Source organism: Callorhinus ursinus, unplaced genomic scaffold, assembly GCF_003265705.2.
Source record: "Callorhinus ursinus isolate GAN/ISIS: 27379988/994484 unplaced genomic scaffold, GSC_fseal_2.0 scaffold52, whole genome shotgun sequence".
Classification (NCBI taxonomy): domain Eukaryota; kingdom Metazoa; phylum Chordata; class Mammalia; order Carnivora; family Otariidae; genus Callorhinus; species Callorhinus ursinus.
In genome coordinates, this window is record NW_027397114.1 from 8424295 (window position 1) to 8438245 (window position 13951).

Below are 13951 nucleotides of genomic sequence, written 5' to 3' on the forward strand. Positions count from 1 at the left end.
CTCGGGTGGAGTGAGAGCACCGTCCCCACTGGTGAGACAGAGTGTTTGGAAGTGGTCACTTAAGGGAGACACCGAGCTGAAGGTCAGACAGTATAATCTGATCTACCCTTTCACATTTAAGGCTTCCTTCTTCAACTCCCTTCTTTCCAGATTTTGTCAGGGCGCTCTCATTTTGGGGCCCTGGATCCCAATCTTTAAAAGCCTTAGCATGCCTGACTGCAAGCTCCAGCCCCAACAGTACACCACCCCCCATTTCAGTCCTAAAACAAGCAACAGTGTTTGTGTGTGTGTTTAAAATAATTTAGGTAAGCAGCTTCAGAAACAGCCCAGTTTTGGTACTCCTAACCGTGTTCAGGCTTAGGGATGGTGGTCTTCAGGAGTTAGACCCCTCCTCCAGATATTCCAGGGTATCTAAGAGAGGGTCCTTTCAGGGAAGTCAGTTCAGAGATGCCTGTGCCCCTAAGCCTCAGAGAAAGCGAATTGTGAGGCTGTCTTGTGAGATGGGGAAACAAGCTTTTCTGCGGTGCCCTTCTTCCACTTCCCTAGACTGAGGGATTCCCTCTGCCTGGAGCTGCACCAGGCAGGAAGGAGGCTGTCCAGGTGTGGACCAGGGGTTTCCTGCTCTCCTATCAGAGGAAACTCTCGGCATCGTCAAGCTCCATTCTTCCAGGTGGACACCTAGATCCGGACCCCTCCTATAGCTCTGGGAACACCTGCAACCTCATCAACACTACTACGTATTTCAACATTCCTGAGACTAAAAAGGACTGATTCCCCTGAGTCCACTGAAACACAAATTTAAAACCAAAAAGACTTCCTACATTACTATTTCATCCTCATAACCTTATAATTTTTTTATTTAAAAATATCCCTGTCTGGCTCAAATGGTTTTGTCTTTATCTCTATGCATTGTTTTTTGCAACAGTGGGCAGAGGGTTGTAAAATGACCGGCTGCTCCCAACTGGGTCATTTTTTAGTGATGAAAAGATATTTTGTTCTCAAAGGAGGTGCATGTGCATGTTTGGGAACTGAAGGAGTGTAAAGAGATTAGTGCAATGCTTTGTACTAGGAGCGTGTGTGAGTCTCTGTAAGGTCTGGGAGGGGCAGTGAGTGTATGTTTTGGTGCCCAGTGGATGGGTGTGAGCGAGGTTGTAGGGTAGAAATCCCACCCGGAAATCTCCAGGGTCACTGTACCTGGCCTCTGTACAGTCACTTGACTCTGTGTCTCCATCCCCCAGAGCCCCAGCTCAATCCCCCAAATGAAATGAGGCCACCGTGAGAAACCGGGTCCGGCTTTGCATCTCATTTACATAAATATTTATTAATCGTCATTAAACTGAACAGAAACACGCAATGCACTTCGGGTGTCCGACGGGAGTTTCATCTTCGCTACAAGAGGAAGGTAAAATTGCGTGTGAGTGTGTGGGTAAGTGTGTGGGTGTGTCGCCTGTGGGTTTGCATTTTTGCATCGTGTGTTTGGATGCCTGATCTGCCTCTGGTGGGGAGAGGTTCTCCTTTTGCTCCTTTCTCTGGGAAACCTCCAGAAGGAGCCCTCAGCCCTCTCCCTGCCCACCTGCTAGCCAGAGCCAAGAGGACTCCTCAGACAAAAAAAAACCTCTCCGGCCACCGGAAATCGCCGGGCGCCTGGCGCCCACCGAGGCACATTCGGGCAGGGGCGGGGCTGGCCCTAGGTCTTGGTCTCCACCCTCAACCCGGGATGAGGATTGCCTGCGGGGAGCGAGGGTTCGGCGAGCTCTCCTCCCTCTGTCCCCGGACGCCCGCGCCGGGCCTGCGTGTGCGTGCGGTGTGGTGTGCGTGTGTGTGTCTCTCATGCAAACCCTCCCTCCCCAAACCGACCCCCCCAACAGTTTGCCATTCCATACAAATTTGGAAACAGGTTTTTAAAAAACAGCATGACGCACAATGGGGACGGGGCGGGGGAGGGCAGTGGCACTGGGGCCCCAAATCTCCGAGTCACTGATTGTAAGAACCTGGGGAGGGGAGGGGGCGGCGCCGGCCCCCACTTCACCAAAGTGCACAGATCCGCGCTTGGGCGGCGCGGCCCGCGGGCCGGGAGGGGCATCCCGGGGCCGGGCCGGGCCGCTAGGCTCTGTCAGAACCTCCTTGCATAGATATTTGTGTCTTTTTATTATTGGTAGTAGTATTTTTTGCCTTTTATTGCTTCTAAAAGTTCTTACTGCGTTTTCTCTCCGATCCGGACTCTGCGTTCGGCCTCCGTCGCCTCTTAGCTTTTTTTTTTTTTTTTGTATGTTTGTTTGTTTGTTTAAAAAAAGGAAAAGGGAAAAACGGATTCTAGTTACAAATTGTCTTGGCCTCTCTCTTTCCTCTCAATCCACACTTCCTCCCGCCAAAATTAAAATCACAAAACGCTGAGACTAGGGGTTGGGGAGAGGGCGTTCCAGGTCCAGACTCGGGCACCCTTTTGCCCTCTTCAAGAAAGAGGGGGCGCCTGGCTCCTTTCTGCCTCGGCAGCTCGGTGTCTGTTATAATAATAATAATAATAATAATGATAATGATAATAATAATAATAACAACAACGACAACAATAGAGGGAAAACAGTATCCCACAGCTCAGCTGCCCCCTTGCCAAGGCCTTTGGGCCTGCAGGGGGGAAGGGGAGGAGGAAACCTAAGTGTAGGATTTGGGAAATGGGGGGTGGTCTCCAGGGAGTGCCCCAAGAGGGTTCCCTGGAGAACCACCCCTGGGAAAGAGGAGGAAACCCCTTGGGGAGAGAGAAGGCGAGTCCCCTGGGGGAAGCGAGGCCCCTGGGACGGGCCACCCACAGGTCAGAGGACTGCACTGCCCCAGAGAGGGTCAGTACCGGCGGCCCGCTCCCCGCGCCCGGCGCCAGGATAGGTGGGGGTCTCCTTGCGCTCGGGGGAGGGGGCGGGAGCCGGGATGCGGGCAAAGGCAAAAGAAAAAGAAAGGGGCAGGCGCGAGGTCTCAGTTATGGAAAAACGCATTGAGCTCCTCGTACATGGGGCCCCGGTCGTGGTGAAGGTGCATATCGTAAGACAAGAGATTCTCCGAGTGGACGCCCCCGCGCACAGCCGACGAGCCGAAGACCAGCCCGTGGCCCGTGGGCCGCGAGCCGGGCAGCGCCGAGTAGTGCATAGAATAATGGTAGCTCTTCTCGTGGTCGGGCGACGAGTCCTGCTTGAGCGAGAAGTTGCCATTGAGACAGAGCGGGGGGCTGAGCGGGCCCTCGTACTCGGAGCTGTTGTAGTCCGGGCTCGCGCCGCCGCCGCCCGCCGCTGCATACAGTGTCTCGTAGGCGGCGCAGTAGCCGTGGGTCCGCAGGGCGTGCGCCGCACCGCCGCCCAGGCCGCCCGCCGCCTGGCACTGTGCGCCCGCCAGGCGCGAGCACGGGTACGGGTAGGGGTGCATGGCGAACGGGCCCCCCGAGCCGTGGAAGCGGCCCGTGCCGTCGGCGCCCTGCTCCGTGAGGAAGTTGCGCGAGTTGAGCTGCAGGCAGCCGGCCACCAGGTTGGTGGTGGGCTGCGACAGACCCTTACACAGCGTCTGCACGTAGGACACCAGGTCGGGCCGCTTGCCGGAGCGCAGGATCTCCGAGAGCGCCCAGATGTAGTTCTTGGCTAGGCGCAGCGTCTCGATCTTGGACAGCTTCTGTGTCTTGGAGTAGCAGGGCACCACCTTCCGCAGGTTGTCCAGCGCCGCGTTCAGGTCGTGCATGCGGTTGCGCTCCCGCGCGTTCGCCTTCTGCCGCCGCAGCTTGGAGCGCTCCAGGCGCGCCTTGGTCATCTTGCGCTTCTTGGGCCCGCGCTTCTTGGGCCGCTCGCCCTCTGCCTCGTCCAGCCCTTCCTCCTCCTCCTCTTCCTCCTCCTCCTCGCCCCCCAGCTCGCCTTCCTCCTTGACCTCGGCCAGTGCGGCCTCCGGAACCTCGTCTGCACGGAGAGGGACTGGCTTGGCAGCCCGGGCGGGCCCCGGAGCCCCGGGCCCCGGCGGCGGCGGCGGCGGCGGCGGCGCGTCGCCCTTCTCGCTCCTCGGCTCGTCCTCGTCGCCGTCGCCCCAGCTGGCGAACTTGGGCACGTCCGAGAGGAGACCGGGCTCGCTGAACAGGCGGGTCAGCATGGTGCCTGAGGGCGCCCCGCGGGCGGGAAGGGGAGACAGATAGCACTGAGTGAGGGGCGCGCTGGGGTCACGCCGCCCCCCCAACCTGCCTCCACCCCCGAGTCCGGTGTGGGTTCCTGCCCAGGGGGCCCTGGCTGCCCACCTCCTCCGCCGGCCCCGCCCAGAGCCGGCCCAGCCCTGCCCCGGCGGCCCGCCGGGGTCTCGGCCAGGCCCTCTCCCCGGCGCTGGGCCCCGGCTCCGCCCCTCGCCTGAATGAGGGGCCGCCGCCCGCGCTCGGGGCTTCTCGCGGTCAGGGCAGGGACCGCGTCGGGGCTTTAGGAAAGCGACATCTTCGCGGGGGGAGGCGGCGCGCTCGCCCTGAACGCCGGTTCTCCCCTGGCGGTGGAGGAAGGCTGGGCAGCCGCGGGTGGGGACAGCTGCCCCGCTCGGCGGCTCTGGCGGCCCGGGCCCCTCGGTCCCGCTCCCCCACCCCTCCCGCGGCTCTCACCCCCACGCTCCCTAATCCAATTTGCAACTTGGCCGCGCGCCGCCCTCGGCTCGGCCCCCACCCCCGCAGCCCCAATTCCAGAGGCGGGAGGATCGTCTCTTCTAGCCGTGGCGTCCCCAGCTCCCCGAGCCGGCTCCGGGCGGCGAGGACCTACGAACCCAGGCGTGGGGAGGAGACGGAGAGAAGCGAGCCCCGTCCGTCTCCCCTGCGGTCAGGGACCCCTTTCCCCGCTTCAAACTGCCTCCCTCCCTCACGACTCTTCAGATCTCGTTATATTTCGGGGTTGATGGGTGGGGGAGAAATCAAATTTGTTTGCTTTTCTTTTTTCCTTTTTTTCTTTTTCTTTTTCTTTTTTCTTTTTTTTTTTTTGGTGGTGAGGAAAGGTCGCAGGTTCCTCTGGGACAACCATGGGGGGAGTACCCATCTCAGCCTCTTCACTGCCCCCCATGATCCTGCTTTTCTCCCCAAACCCAGCGCAGGCAAAGACGCCTCCCTCCGCAGCCCCCTGAGCTGCAGCCCCTAGGGGAGAGGGAACCCAGGGCACCTCTGATGCCCACCCTATGAGGGGGCATCGTCCCAGGAAGGGGGTTTGGGGACCCTCTTGTCGGCCGAAGCAGCCGCCCTCCCCCCACCCCCCCCCCCACCCGGCGGGTCAGATCCAGCTCCCTTTCGGACAACTTACCTCGGAGAGGAGTCAAGGGGAGAGGGGAGGGGAGGGGGGGGGAGGGGGGCAAGAGAGAGAGGGGGGAGAAGAGGAATCTTCTCGCTTATTTCATTGTTCCCCCATCTTCAGGGAGCGGGGGCAGCGGCTCCTCAAGGCGGCGGGCGCCGGCGTCTTCAGAGCGCCATGCGAACCGCGGAGCGAGTGTGGCATCTCTACCAGGCGGGGTACCAGCCTCTATGCCAGGCCATATGGGCTTGGCACGTCACGGGCAGCAGCTATCACATGAGAGACGGTGATTGGCATGCGTCTGCATTGGGGGAGAGCCGGCTCCCCCGGGACCCGCCGCCATCTGTCACTCTCTACTCCAAACAAAAAAAAAAAAAAAAAAAAAAATTAAATAAATAAAGGAAATAAATAAATATCTCTGCCGCCCTCCCCTCCCCGCCCAACGCAGGGAAAGCAGGGATTGAGAGGGAGGTGGGAGGAGTTGCCCCCCTCTGATGTAGAGCCCCCCACATGGGAACAATGGGGTGGCAAGCCTGGAAATTGGGGGTGTGGTGGCCCCCAATTCTATGCTCCCTCCAAGGTCCTGCTCTGTCCATTTCCTCCCTTGCAGGCCCCCAAAGGTGGGTCAGAGACCAAATCCTCAGGTCTGGAAGAAGGGACCTTTATGCTTGCCCCCACTCCCCAGGAGGATCCCCTCAGCCACAAAGGGACAGCTGAGGCCCCCTCCCAGGGTGGGCGTGGGGGGTGTCCCTGGCCCAACCCCATAGGTAGATGTTGGCACCATGCCATCCCTCATCCCTGTCTGCCCCTCCCCCACCCACCCTCACGCACACACAACATATGTGGCTGAACGAAATTCAAACCAAGGAAAAGACAGAGAAAAGGAAAGACTTGCCTGGATGTCTGTGCCTCTGTATGGGCGTGTGTGTGTCTGTGGGGACATGTGTGTATATCTGTGGAGTCAGCCTATGGGAGAGATTTCCTTGGGTGTTTGGGGGAATATGCATGTTGAGGTGGGGGTGGAGAAGAGCCTCTGGAATAAGCCTGTGCACCCATCATTGGGAGTGAGGGAGAGGGTCTCAGTCTGGATTCCTAACCCAGAAATCTCTCACTCATTCCCCACCCCCCACCACCTCCTCCCCTGCTAGACAAGCAACCATCCCACCAGTGGCTTTCTCTCCTGGCCTTCTGACTTATTGAAGGGAGGAGGAGGGGGCTGGGCTGGAAATTGCCTGAAGTTCCTGGAGAAGACTCAGCATTCTCCTCCCCGTACAAAAAATACTGAAAATACTGAAGCCAATTCCAGCAATCTTGAGAGGGACAAAGGGGAGGTGGGTCAGACAGGTGTCTTGATAAAGAAGGTAGGAAATTGCTGTTTTTTTTCTTACAGCTCACCTTTCAACTCTCTCACTGGGCCAGACACAGAAGCAAATGGCACAAATTGAGGGGGTAGCTTTAGACACACACACACACCCGTGCCTCACCCTGTGGCGCAGAAAGTGCAAAGACATCCTGACTCAGACATGTGTGTGAGCAGGTAATCACAACCTGGTGAGAAAGACCCTTGCCCACACCTTGATTCAGCATTTGTGTGTTTCAGACCCACATTTCCTGTTCCTCCCCGTCCTCCAGCTTACGTAGACAACTCGGTTATATCTTCCGCACACACACTTCGATGTCAACCGTGTGCCAAGCACTGTGGTGGCACAATGATGAGCAAGGCAGGGGCTTTGCTCTCAATCTGGGCAGGTACCGTTTTCTCCCTCAGGGAGCCTCCAAAGGGGACCTTGGGCTGCTAAGACACTGATTGGATCCTTGGTAGAATGAATTAGGTTTCAGATAGAGGCATATACCATGGCTAAGGAGGCCTTGGAGAAGAGGGGTTGGTGCTGTCTGAAGCTCTCAGGGATAGCTGGCCAGGAACTAAAAGGAGCCTCAGAATGAATAGCCCCAACTTGTTGTTGTTTTTTTTTCCTGAGACCCATATAGGGGGACTGTCTTGCCCAGGAACACACCAATGGAGAGCAGAACCAGACCTAGAACTTAGGGGCTTGACTCCCAGCCAAGTGCTCCTTCCACAACCCCACAATCTGTCTCAGTGGTCCCCAAGGATGAGAAGCCAATGCTAGGTTCTCCACCATTCATGCGTGTATCTTAGGTCTGAGAAGGTAGAATCCTACCTATGGCAGATGGTCTAGGGCGCTCTGGGCATGGCCAGAGGGAGAGGCCAAGGGATAGGTCTCAGGTAGGCTGAAATTCAGGAATGCTATCCAAATTTGATCACAGCCTCAAAAGCTTTACTGTCCCTTTACTGAGGGTGGGGTCTTCAATCCTGACATGGGATTCTTCTCCTCAAGTCTCCCAGCCATATATTTTGGTTACATTCACATGCTTTGGGCTCTGATTTCTCCCCAACCCCACTTACTAGCGTCAAAGAATGCTAACTACCTTGAGCAGGTTGCATACTGTCTCTCAGTCTTGATTTCCCCATCTGTAAAATGGGGATAATTATACTACACCTCATAGAGTTGCTGTTGGTACTAAATGGAATAATACCTATAGTGAGGTAGCACAGGGCCAGTGATATAGTAAGCATTCAATAAATGCCATCTCTGAGTTTTATTAAAGCCTTTTATAAACTGTAACATGCTCTACCATATTAATTTCTTTTACATACCCACACACACATTCAGAATGCTTTGTCTATACAGGAATTGAGTTTTTGTTGAATTAGTGGGTGAATGAATGGATGCGTAAGAGAATGAATACTTCCTTGGGGGAGAGAGACACACTCTGCCTTCTCCTCTGGACACTGAGGGATGGGTTAAGCTACCAGGGGTCTCAAAGACCCCTACCAGCTTTGCTTTCTGCTCAGGGCAGGAAGAAATACCTCGTTCGGGATAAGGGGGCCCCTGGGAAGTCTCTCCATCTCTCCCGGTCTCCTGTTAAAAATGACCTCGGCTCTCTGGGTCTGAGAAGGTCCTCTCAACGCCCCCACAAGAGGAGGCCTGGGGGTGGGGGTGGGCATACTGGAGGGTATGGGCAGCTTCATCCCTCTAGGTCTGTTTCCTGCCCCTGTCTTTTCTTCCTTCAGAAAAATGGAACAAGTTTTTCTCACTCGACACGTTTCAACTTTTTTTTTAGAAGATACAATAAAAAACAGGGGAAAATTGGAACAGAGGGAGGTGTGGGATGGGCCAGCCTCAGACATAGGCTTGGAAGAGGTACAACACACACGTGTCCACATCCACACGAACAAGTATGAACACACAGGGACATGCATGCTCCTCTCTGTTCACCCAGAGATGCGGAGATGCAGTGACGGAGAGACAGAAAGAGCCAGAAATGGAAGGAAGGAGACGGAAGGAGAAGGACACCCAGAGATGCCATCTGTTCCTCCCCCTGGCATTGGGGGAAGGGAGTTGGTGAGGGGCCTAGTCCCCTCTGGGTCTCGGAGAGGGAAAGGGGAGTGATGGGTACCTCAGCCAGGCCTGTAAGACTCCCTTTCTACTGCCCACCCCCATAGAGGGAGCTGGGAGGAGGGTCTGAGGTTCCCATGGAGACATAGCCCCATCCCAAGGGAGGCCACAGTCTGGGCACCTAAAATGGCTGCCTCAGAGGGGTGGCGGCCATTTTGTGCAGGCTTAGGTCCTGATGGGGGGCAGGGGGGAGGCAGGCAGAGAGAGAGGGAGAGAGAGAGAGAGAGGGAGGGGACAGGTCATTCCTGAGCAGTCTAGGGGAATCTTGCTCAGGGGACAAGATGAATGTTCTGTAAAACTGCTCTCATTACACCCCCTGCTCCACCAAGGTAAAGACATACACACAAATCTGTAAAGGCTCCACTCCATTCTGTCACCCAGAAGGACACCTAGCCAGCCAGCCGCCACCACCATCACCACCACCAAGCCCGAAATAAGACTGGTGGGGGCAAGCGTGCTGGAGGAGACTTGATTTCCCACCAAAGGGCCAAGCCGTGGGAAGCAGGTGGATTAGAACCCAGGTGTCCCTTCTCTGGCCGAGACCATCTAAAGCCATGTCCTAGGGCCTCCCCTCCCCCCACCGAAGTGGGCAGGCAGGTGAAGAAAGAGGGTGGGTGCACGGTGAGGAGGGGGCAGCCCGTTCTCCTCACCCCCACATCCGATTTGAGGGGAAGGGCAGGAATTTGGAGATCCTCTGAGGGCCTGGGTCTGCTGGCATGAGCTGTGCTGTGGGGGGAGGAGGAGGGGAGGGGGCAGGCTGGCACTGCCCAGACGGTGCCCGTTCCATCCGTTCAGGATGCTTGAAGCTTCCTCCTGAAGCATAAGAGCACCTGCCACCCCCTTCCGCAGCTCCCTGCCCCACCTCAAGTCCAAAAGGGCTTTGGGGGGAGGGGGACCTGCCGCTTCTTCCTGGCTCTGGGGTGGGCACCTGCCCCGCTGCCCCCTCCCCCGCCCGCCGCAGTGTTCTGGGGAGCGGCGGGCACGCCAGATGGCGTGGCTGAGAATGCGACGTTGCCGGGAGGTGAGGGCTGGCACGGGTGAGATGCGGCTGCGTGCCTTGTGGTGCCACGGGGGAGGGGGAGGGGAGGACCAGGGAGCTGTAGCCCCCTCCTCCATGCTGACCTCCTGTCCTGACCTCTAGCTCCCTACCAGATTCTCCTTTGCCCTCACCCTGGGCTCCCATTCGGGGCCTAGGCCCCACTGGAAGCTGGGTGGGCACACACCCATGGGGTCAGGCATGATGCTGAGAGTCCTGGGGCAGAACCCTGCCGCACCCTTCTCCCTCCCCACCCTGCCCCCAACCCAGGACAAAGGGCGATGGGGGTGGGGAGCCGTCTCATCCTCCTGAAAAGCCAGCCCCCTCAGGATTGTTCCCTTGCTCCAAGAGTAGAATGGCCTTTGCCCCATAACCTTTGACTTCTGGCTTCTGAGCCCTGTTCTTTTAAGGGATGCTTCCTTGATGGGCACTGGTCTCTGAGTCTCCCTTTCATCAAACTTATCCTCATTCCTCATAGGGATGGTTCCTGGATGGACACCTCCTCCTGGGAGCCTTCCCAGAAACTCCCCAGGCAGGGCAGCTTCAATCCTTACCACCCCCTGTTAGGAGGATCCATTTACCCATGTCTCCCTGACTTGACTGTGGGAGCTACTTGTTTTAGATCTCAGTAGCCTAGTGCTTCGCACAGGCTGTACTGACTTGGCGCTCAATAAATGATTGTCATGTCAATGCCTGGCTGAGAGAGTTTGGGGGTAGTGGAGCCTTTCTCCAGAGAATCTCCTAAAGCAGTAAGGCCCAGGGTCCCCAGTGAAGCTCAGAACTCTCAGGCGCCTCCTCCGACCTTTTGCCCAAATTTCAGTCTGGGGAGCTGGACTTGAGATGGGGGGTCACAGAGCCCCCCCACAGTGGCCCTCAGAGAGAGGGCATGGGGGGGGTGAGGCTGAGCCTGGGAGTGGCTGGCTCCCATTCACTGGGCACCAAGCTCTGGTAATGAGGTCACAGAAGCCCCACAGCCCCCCCCAGTGGTCCCTACCCAGCTATAGATCCCCTGCTCTGGCCTCACACCTCTCAGCAGGCTCAGAGCCCTTCCCCTTCCCCCCCCCCCACCCCACTCCGACCTGCATCCCTGCATGGGGTAAATGCAACTCCCTAGAGGGGGCAAGGGAGCTGAGGTCCAGGGACAAAGCTGAGTTCCACTCCCACTGCCTTTTCCTCTTTGCTGATGCTACTCTCCAAAGCCACTGCCCCCAATATCTCAGACCCCTTCTGTCTTATGGGCCCTGTCCAGGCTCTCCTCCCCCATGAAGCCCCTACTGCCCAGGGGTCTTGGTCCGCAGGCTTCCCGCACAGGACCAAGGCTACCCATCCTGCCCATCCTGTCTGACACGTGGTATGCAGGCATCTTCATTGGCTTCCCATAACCCCTAGGAGCAGGCCACACTTCTTAGGGACACTCCTGACCAGGCTGCTGCCCAATTCTCACCGACACTTGTCCCTGCCTTGAACCCTGCCCCTCAGCGGCTGCTTCTGCTTTCACAAGCCTCCGGCCTGTGAGGCTTTGTCCCTGTTGTTTCTTGGGTCTGGAGCGCCCTCTCTCCTTTCCTAGGCTTTTAAGCCTAAGCATCACTTCCTTCAGGAAGTCTCTCTGGGTTAGATGCCCCTAGCCAGTCTCCTCTAATGCTTTCTGCACACTTCTACCTAGGCAAAGGTATTGACCTTTGCCTCATGGGTCTCTCCCCTCTGACAGCGCATTCCTCGAAGGCAGGAAGTGGGCCCAGAGCCTGGCACGCAGAATATCCTCAATAGGCTGTGGCACCAAAGGCCTGTCTGCCCCTGTTGGAGCAGGTGCCAGTGGCAGCCTGGAAACTGAAGGCTGCAGGAGGGCAGAACACCCACCCACAGGAAGCCCCTCCTTGAAACCCTTCCTCTTTTGCCCTCAGCCTCCCCACCAACCCTGGAATTGACATGGCAAGTCAGTCTTCCTCTCTGTAAAATGGGCATGATAATTACAATAAAACTAGCCTGCCAGGACTATCGTGTCAAAGGCTAACAGGTATGAAAATGCTGCCTCAGCCCCCGGCCCTGTCCAGATATGGCTGATTCTGCCCCAAGCCCCTGGTCAGCTTTAGTTTTTAAAATCTTTGTTCCTGGAGCTCTGGTCCTCAGTGTTCCAAGTGAGCGGTCAGGACATCCTGCCCCTGCTACTCCAAGGGTCCACACAGGAAGGCAGTCAGACAAAGAGGGAGTTCAAGGTGGCCAAAAGAGCACCGGTCTTAGCAGGGTCTTGATCTTGATCAGATCCCACAACCCTCTGCTTCCTCATCTGTAAAATGGGACTAGTGCCACCTGCCCACTTGCTTACCTCCCTCAGGACTAACGGGAGGACGGAAAAGACAGCCACTTACGAAGTGCACTTGGGGGTGGTTAGGTCCTCATTAATGGGGGATGGTAGCCCCCATGGGGTAGTGAAGGGCATTGCTAAGAGCAGAGGACAGTGTGTGTGTCCTGGGCTCTCTTTTCCCGGGGCGGGCTCTGTGGAGAACTTCCTTGCAACCTGGGCATTTCCTGGTTCCCCCCCCCCCCCCCCCCGAAAACAGAGCCAGACATCTGGGCTGCGGACTTTTGGGGACCTGATACTGGACAGTTCTCTGATGCCTCTCTTGAGCCCAGCATGGGTGGATGGGGCACCAGAGGCTGGCCTTGGGCACAGGGGACTCCCACCTGCAGCAGTGCTGGTGGTCACAGGAGGACAGCCCCAAGGGGCTATGGTCGGGGGAGGAAATGGCCAGGAGGTTTCTATTTAGCCAGATACCTCCTGGCTCAGCCCCTGGGACACTGGAGCCCAGGACAGTGTGAGTGAGACTTAGCCACTGCTTTCCTACTTCACTACCCTGTAGGGTGGGCACAGGGAGGGAAGGGAGGAGTCTAGGGGTAGGAGCCTCATGGACCCTCGTCCCATTTGACAGATAAGGAAACCACAGTACAGACAGGGAGAGTAACTTGCCTGATGTCACACAATAAATGAGTGACAGAGCTGGAGCTAGAAACTAGGACCCCAATTCCTGCTTTGGGGTCCTCCTGTCGCTGGGGCCTCAGAGCCCTCTATAAAAACGTAATATGTAAACCAGAATAACGTAATGACAATGCTGAGCGCTATCTGTACCAGGCACTGGGCTTCCCAGGCATTGTCCTACTTCATTCTCCGCCGGACCTCAGAGGCAGGATTACTACTAACCCCACTTAAAGACAAGAACGCTGAAGCACAGAGAGTTTGGGCTCGAGGCTGCTGTGCCAACATCACAGCTAGTACTTGCAGACGCAGGATTTGAACCAAGCTCTGACTCTCGGTCCCAGCTCTCTTTCACTTACAGACTGTCCAGCTTTCTCTGAAAGTCCCACTCTCGCCACACTCTGGGACCAGCCGCCCCCGTGAGAGAGGGGAAAGGAGGGTGCCCTGGGAAGGGCTGGTGCCCAGGGTTTGCCCTGCGTCCAGGCCCCAGGCACAGGAGCCAGTCTCCACAGGTCTGCTCACGGGTGGGCGGGGGCTCCTTCCCTACACAGGGAGAGGCCGTCACATTAAACATGCTTCCCTCTTCCCCCAGCTCTTTCAGAAGCTGCCCTCCTTGCCCTTGCAGGTTCAGTGAGGGGCTTCTTCCACCAGGAAGCCTTCCCTGAGGTCCTGTCACTCCCTCTTCTGGCCCTTGGCACCACGTCGCGCACGTGGGGATGGACGGACCAGCTGGATCAGCTTCACTCCCGATCACCAGCTGCCTGTCACACCTTTCTGTTCCCGTCTGTGAAATGGGAATAAGGAGCCCTACCTCACAGAATCTGTGTGAGCTGAGAAGCGAAGCGGCATCCTCTGAGGAAGCCCCTGGCACCCAGAGGGACCCTGCCACTCGCTCCTTCTCCTCCTTGTCCTTCTCCTTCTGGCTTTCTTCCCGTTCTCGCCTCACCGCCCCCGCCCGGCGCCTGGCACAGGGCCCCGCGCGCCCTAGCCGCCCAATCCCCGCTCGCAGCCTGACTTCCTGCCCGCCAGGCTCCCTCGGCACGTGCCCCCCGCCCCCCCCCCGCCCCCGCCCGGGGGTGCGCCACCTCCTGAGCGGCCCCGCGCGCGCCCTCTCGTCCTCCGCCCGGCTCCGGCCGCCGCTGACCTCCCGGAAGGGGGTCCAGCGGGCGGCTCACAGGTGCGGTCGGCGAGGGCG

The 13951-nt window shown here is 57.7% G+C and overlaps 1 protein-coding gene across 1 annotated transcript; it reads right to left on the reverse strand.

Annotated features, from left to right (window-relative positions):
• Positions 1–1279: 1279 nt before the first annotated feature.
• NEUROD2 (neuronal differentiation 2) lies at positions 1280–13650 on the reverse strand. Its single transcript, XM_073883707.1, has 3 exons — positions 13568–13650; positions 5283–5623; positions 1280–4118 (listed from the first exon to the last, which is right to left on the reverse strand). Exon 3 carries the CDS (start codon positions 4111–4113, stop codon positions 2965–2967), a length of 1149 nt encoding a protein of 382 aa, XP_073739808.1. The 5' UTR covers positions 4114–4118; positions 5283–5623; positions 13568–13650; the 3' UTR covers positions 1280–2964.
• Positions 13651–13951: the final 301 nt, after the last annotated feature.

Excerpts from the sequence above, each read along its gene's own strand:
- NEUROD2 (XM_073883707.1), bottom strand. The coding sequence starts at position 4,113 with ATGCTGACCCGCCTGTTCAGCGAGCCCGGTCTCCTCTCGGACGTGCCC.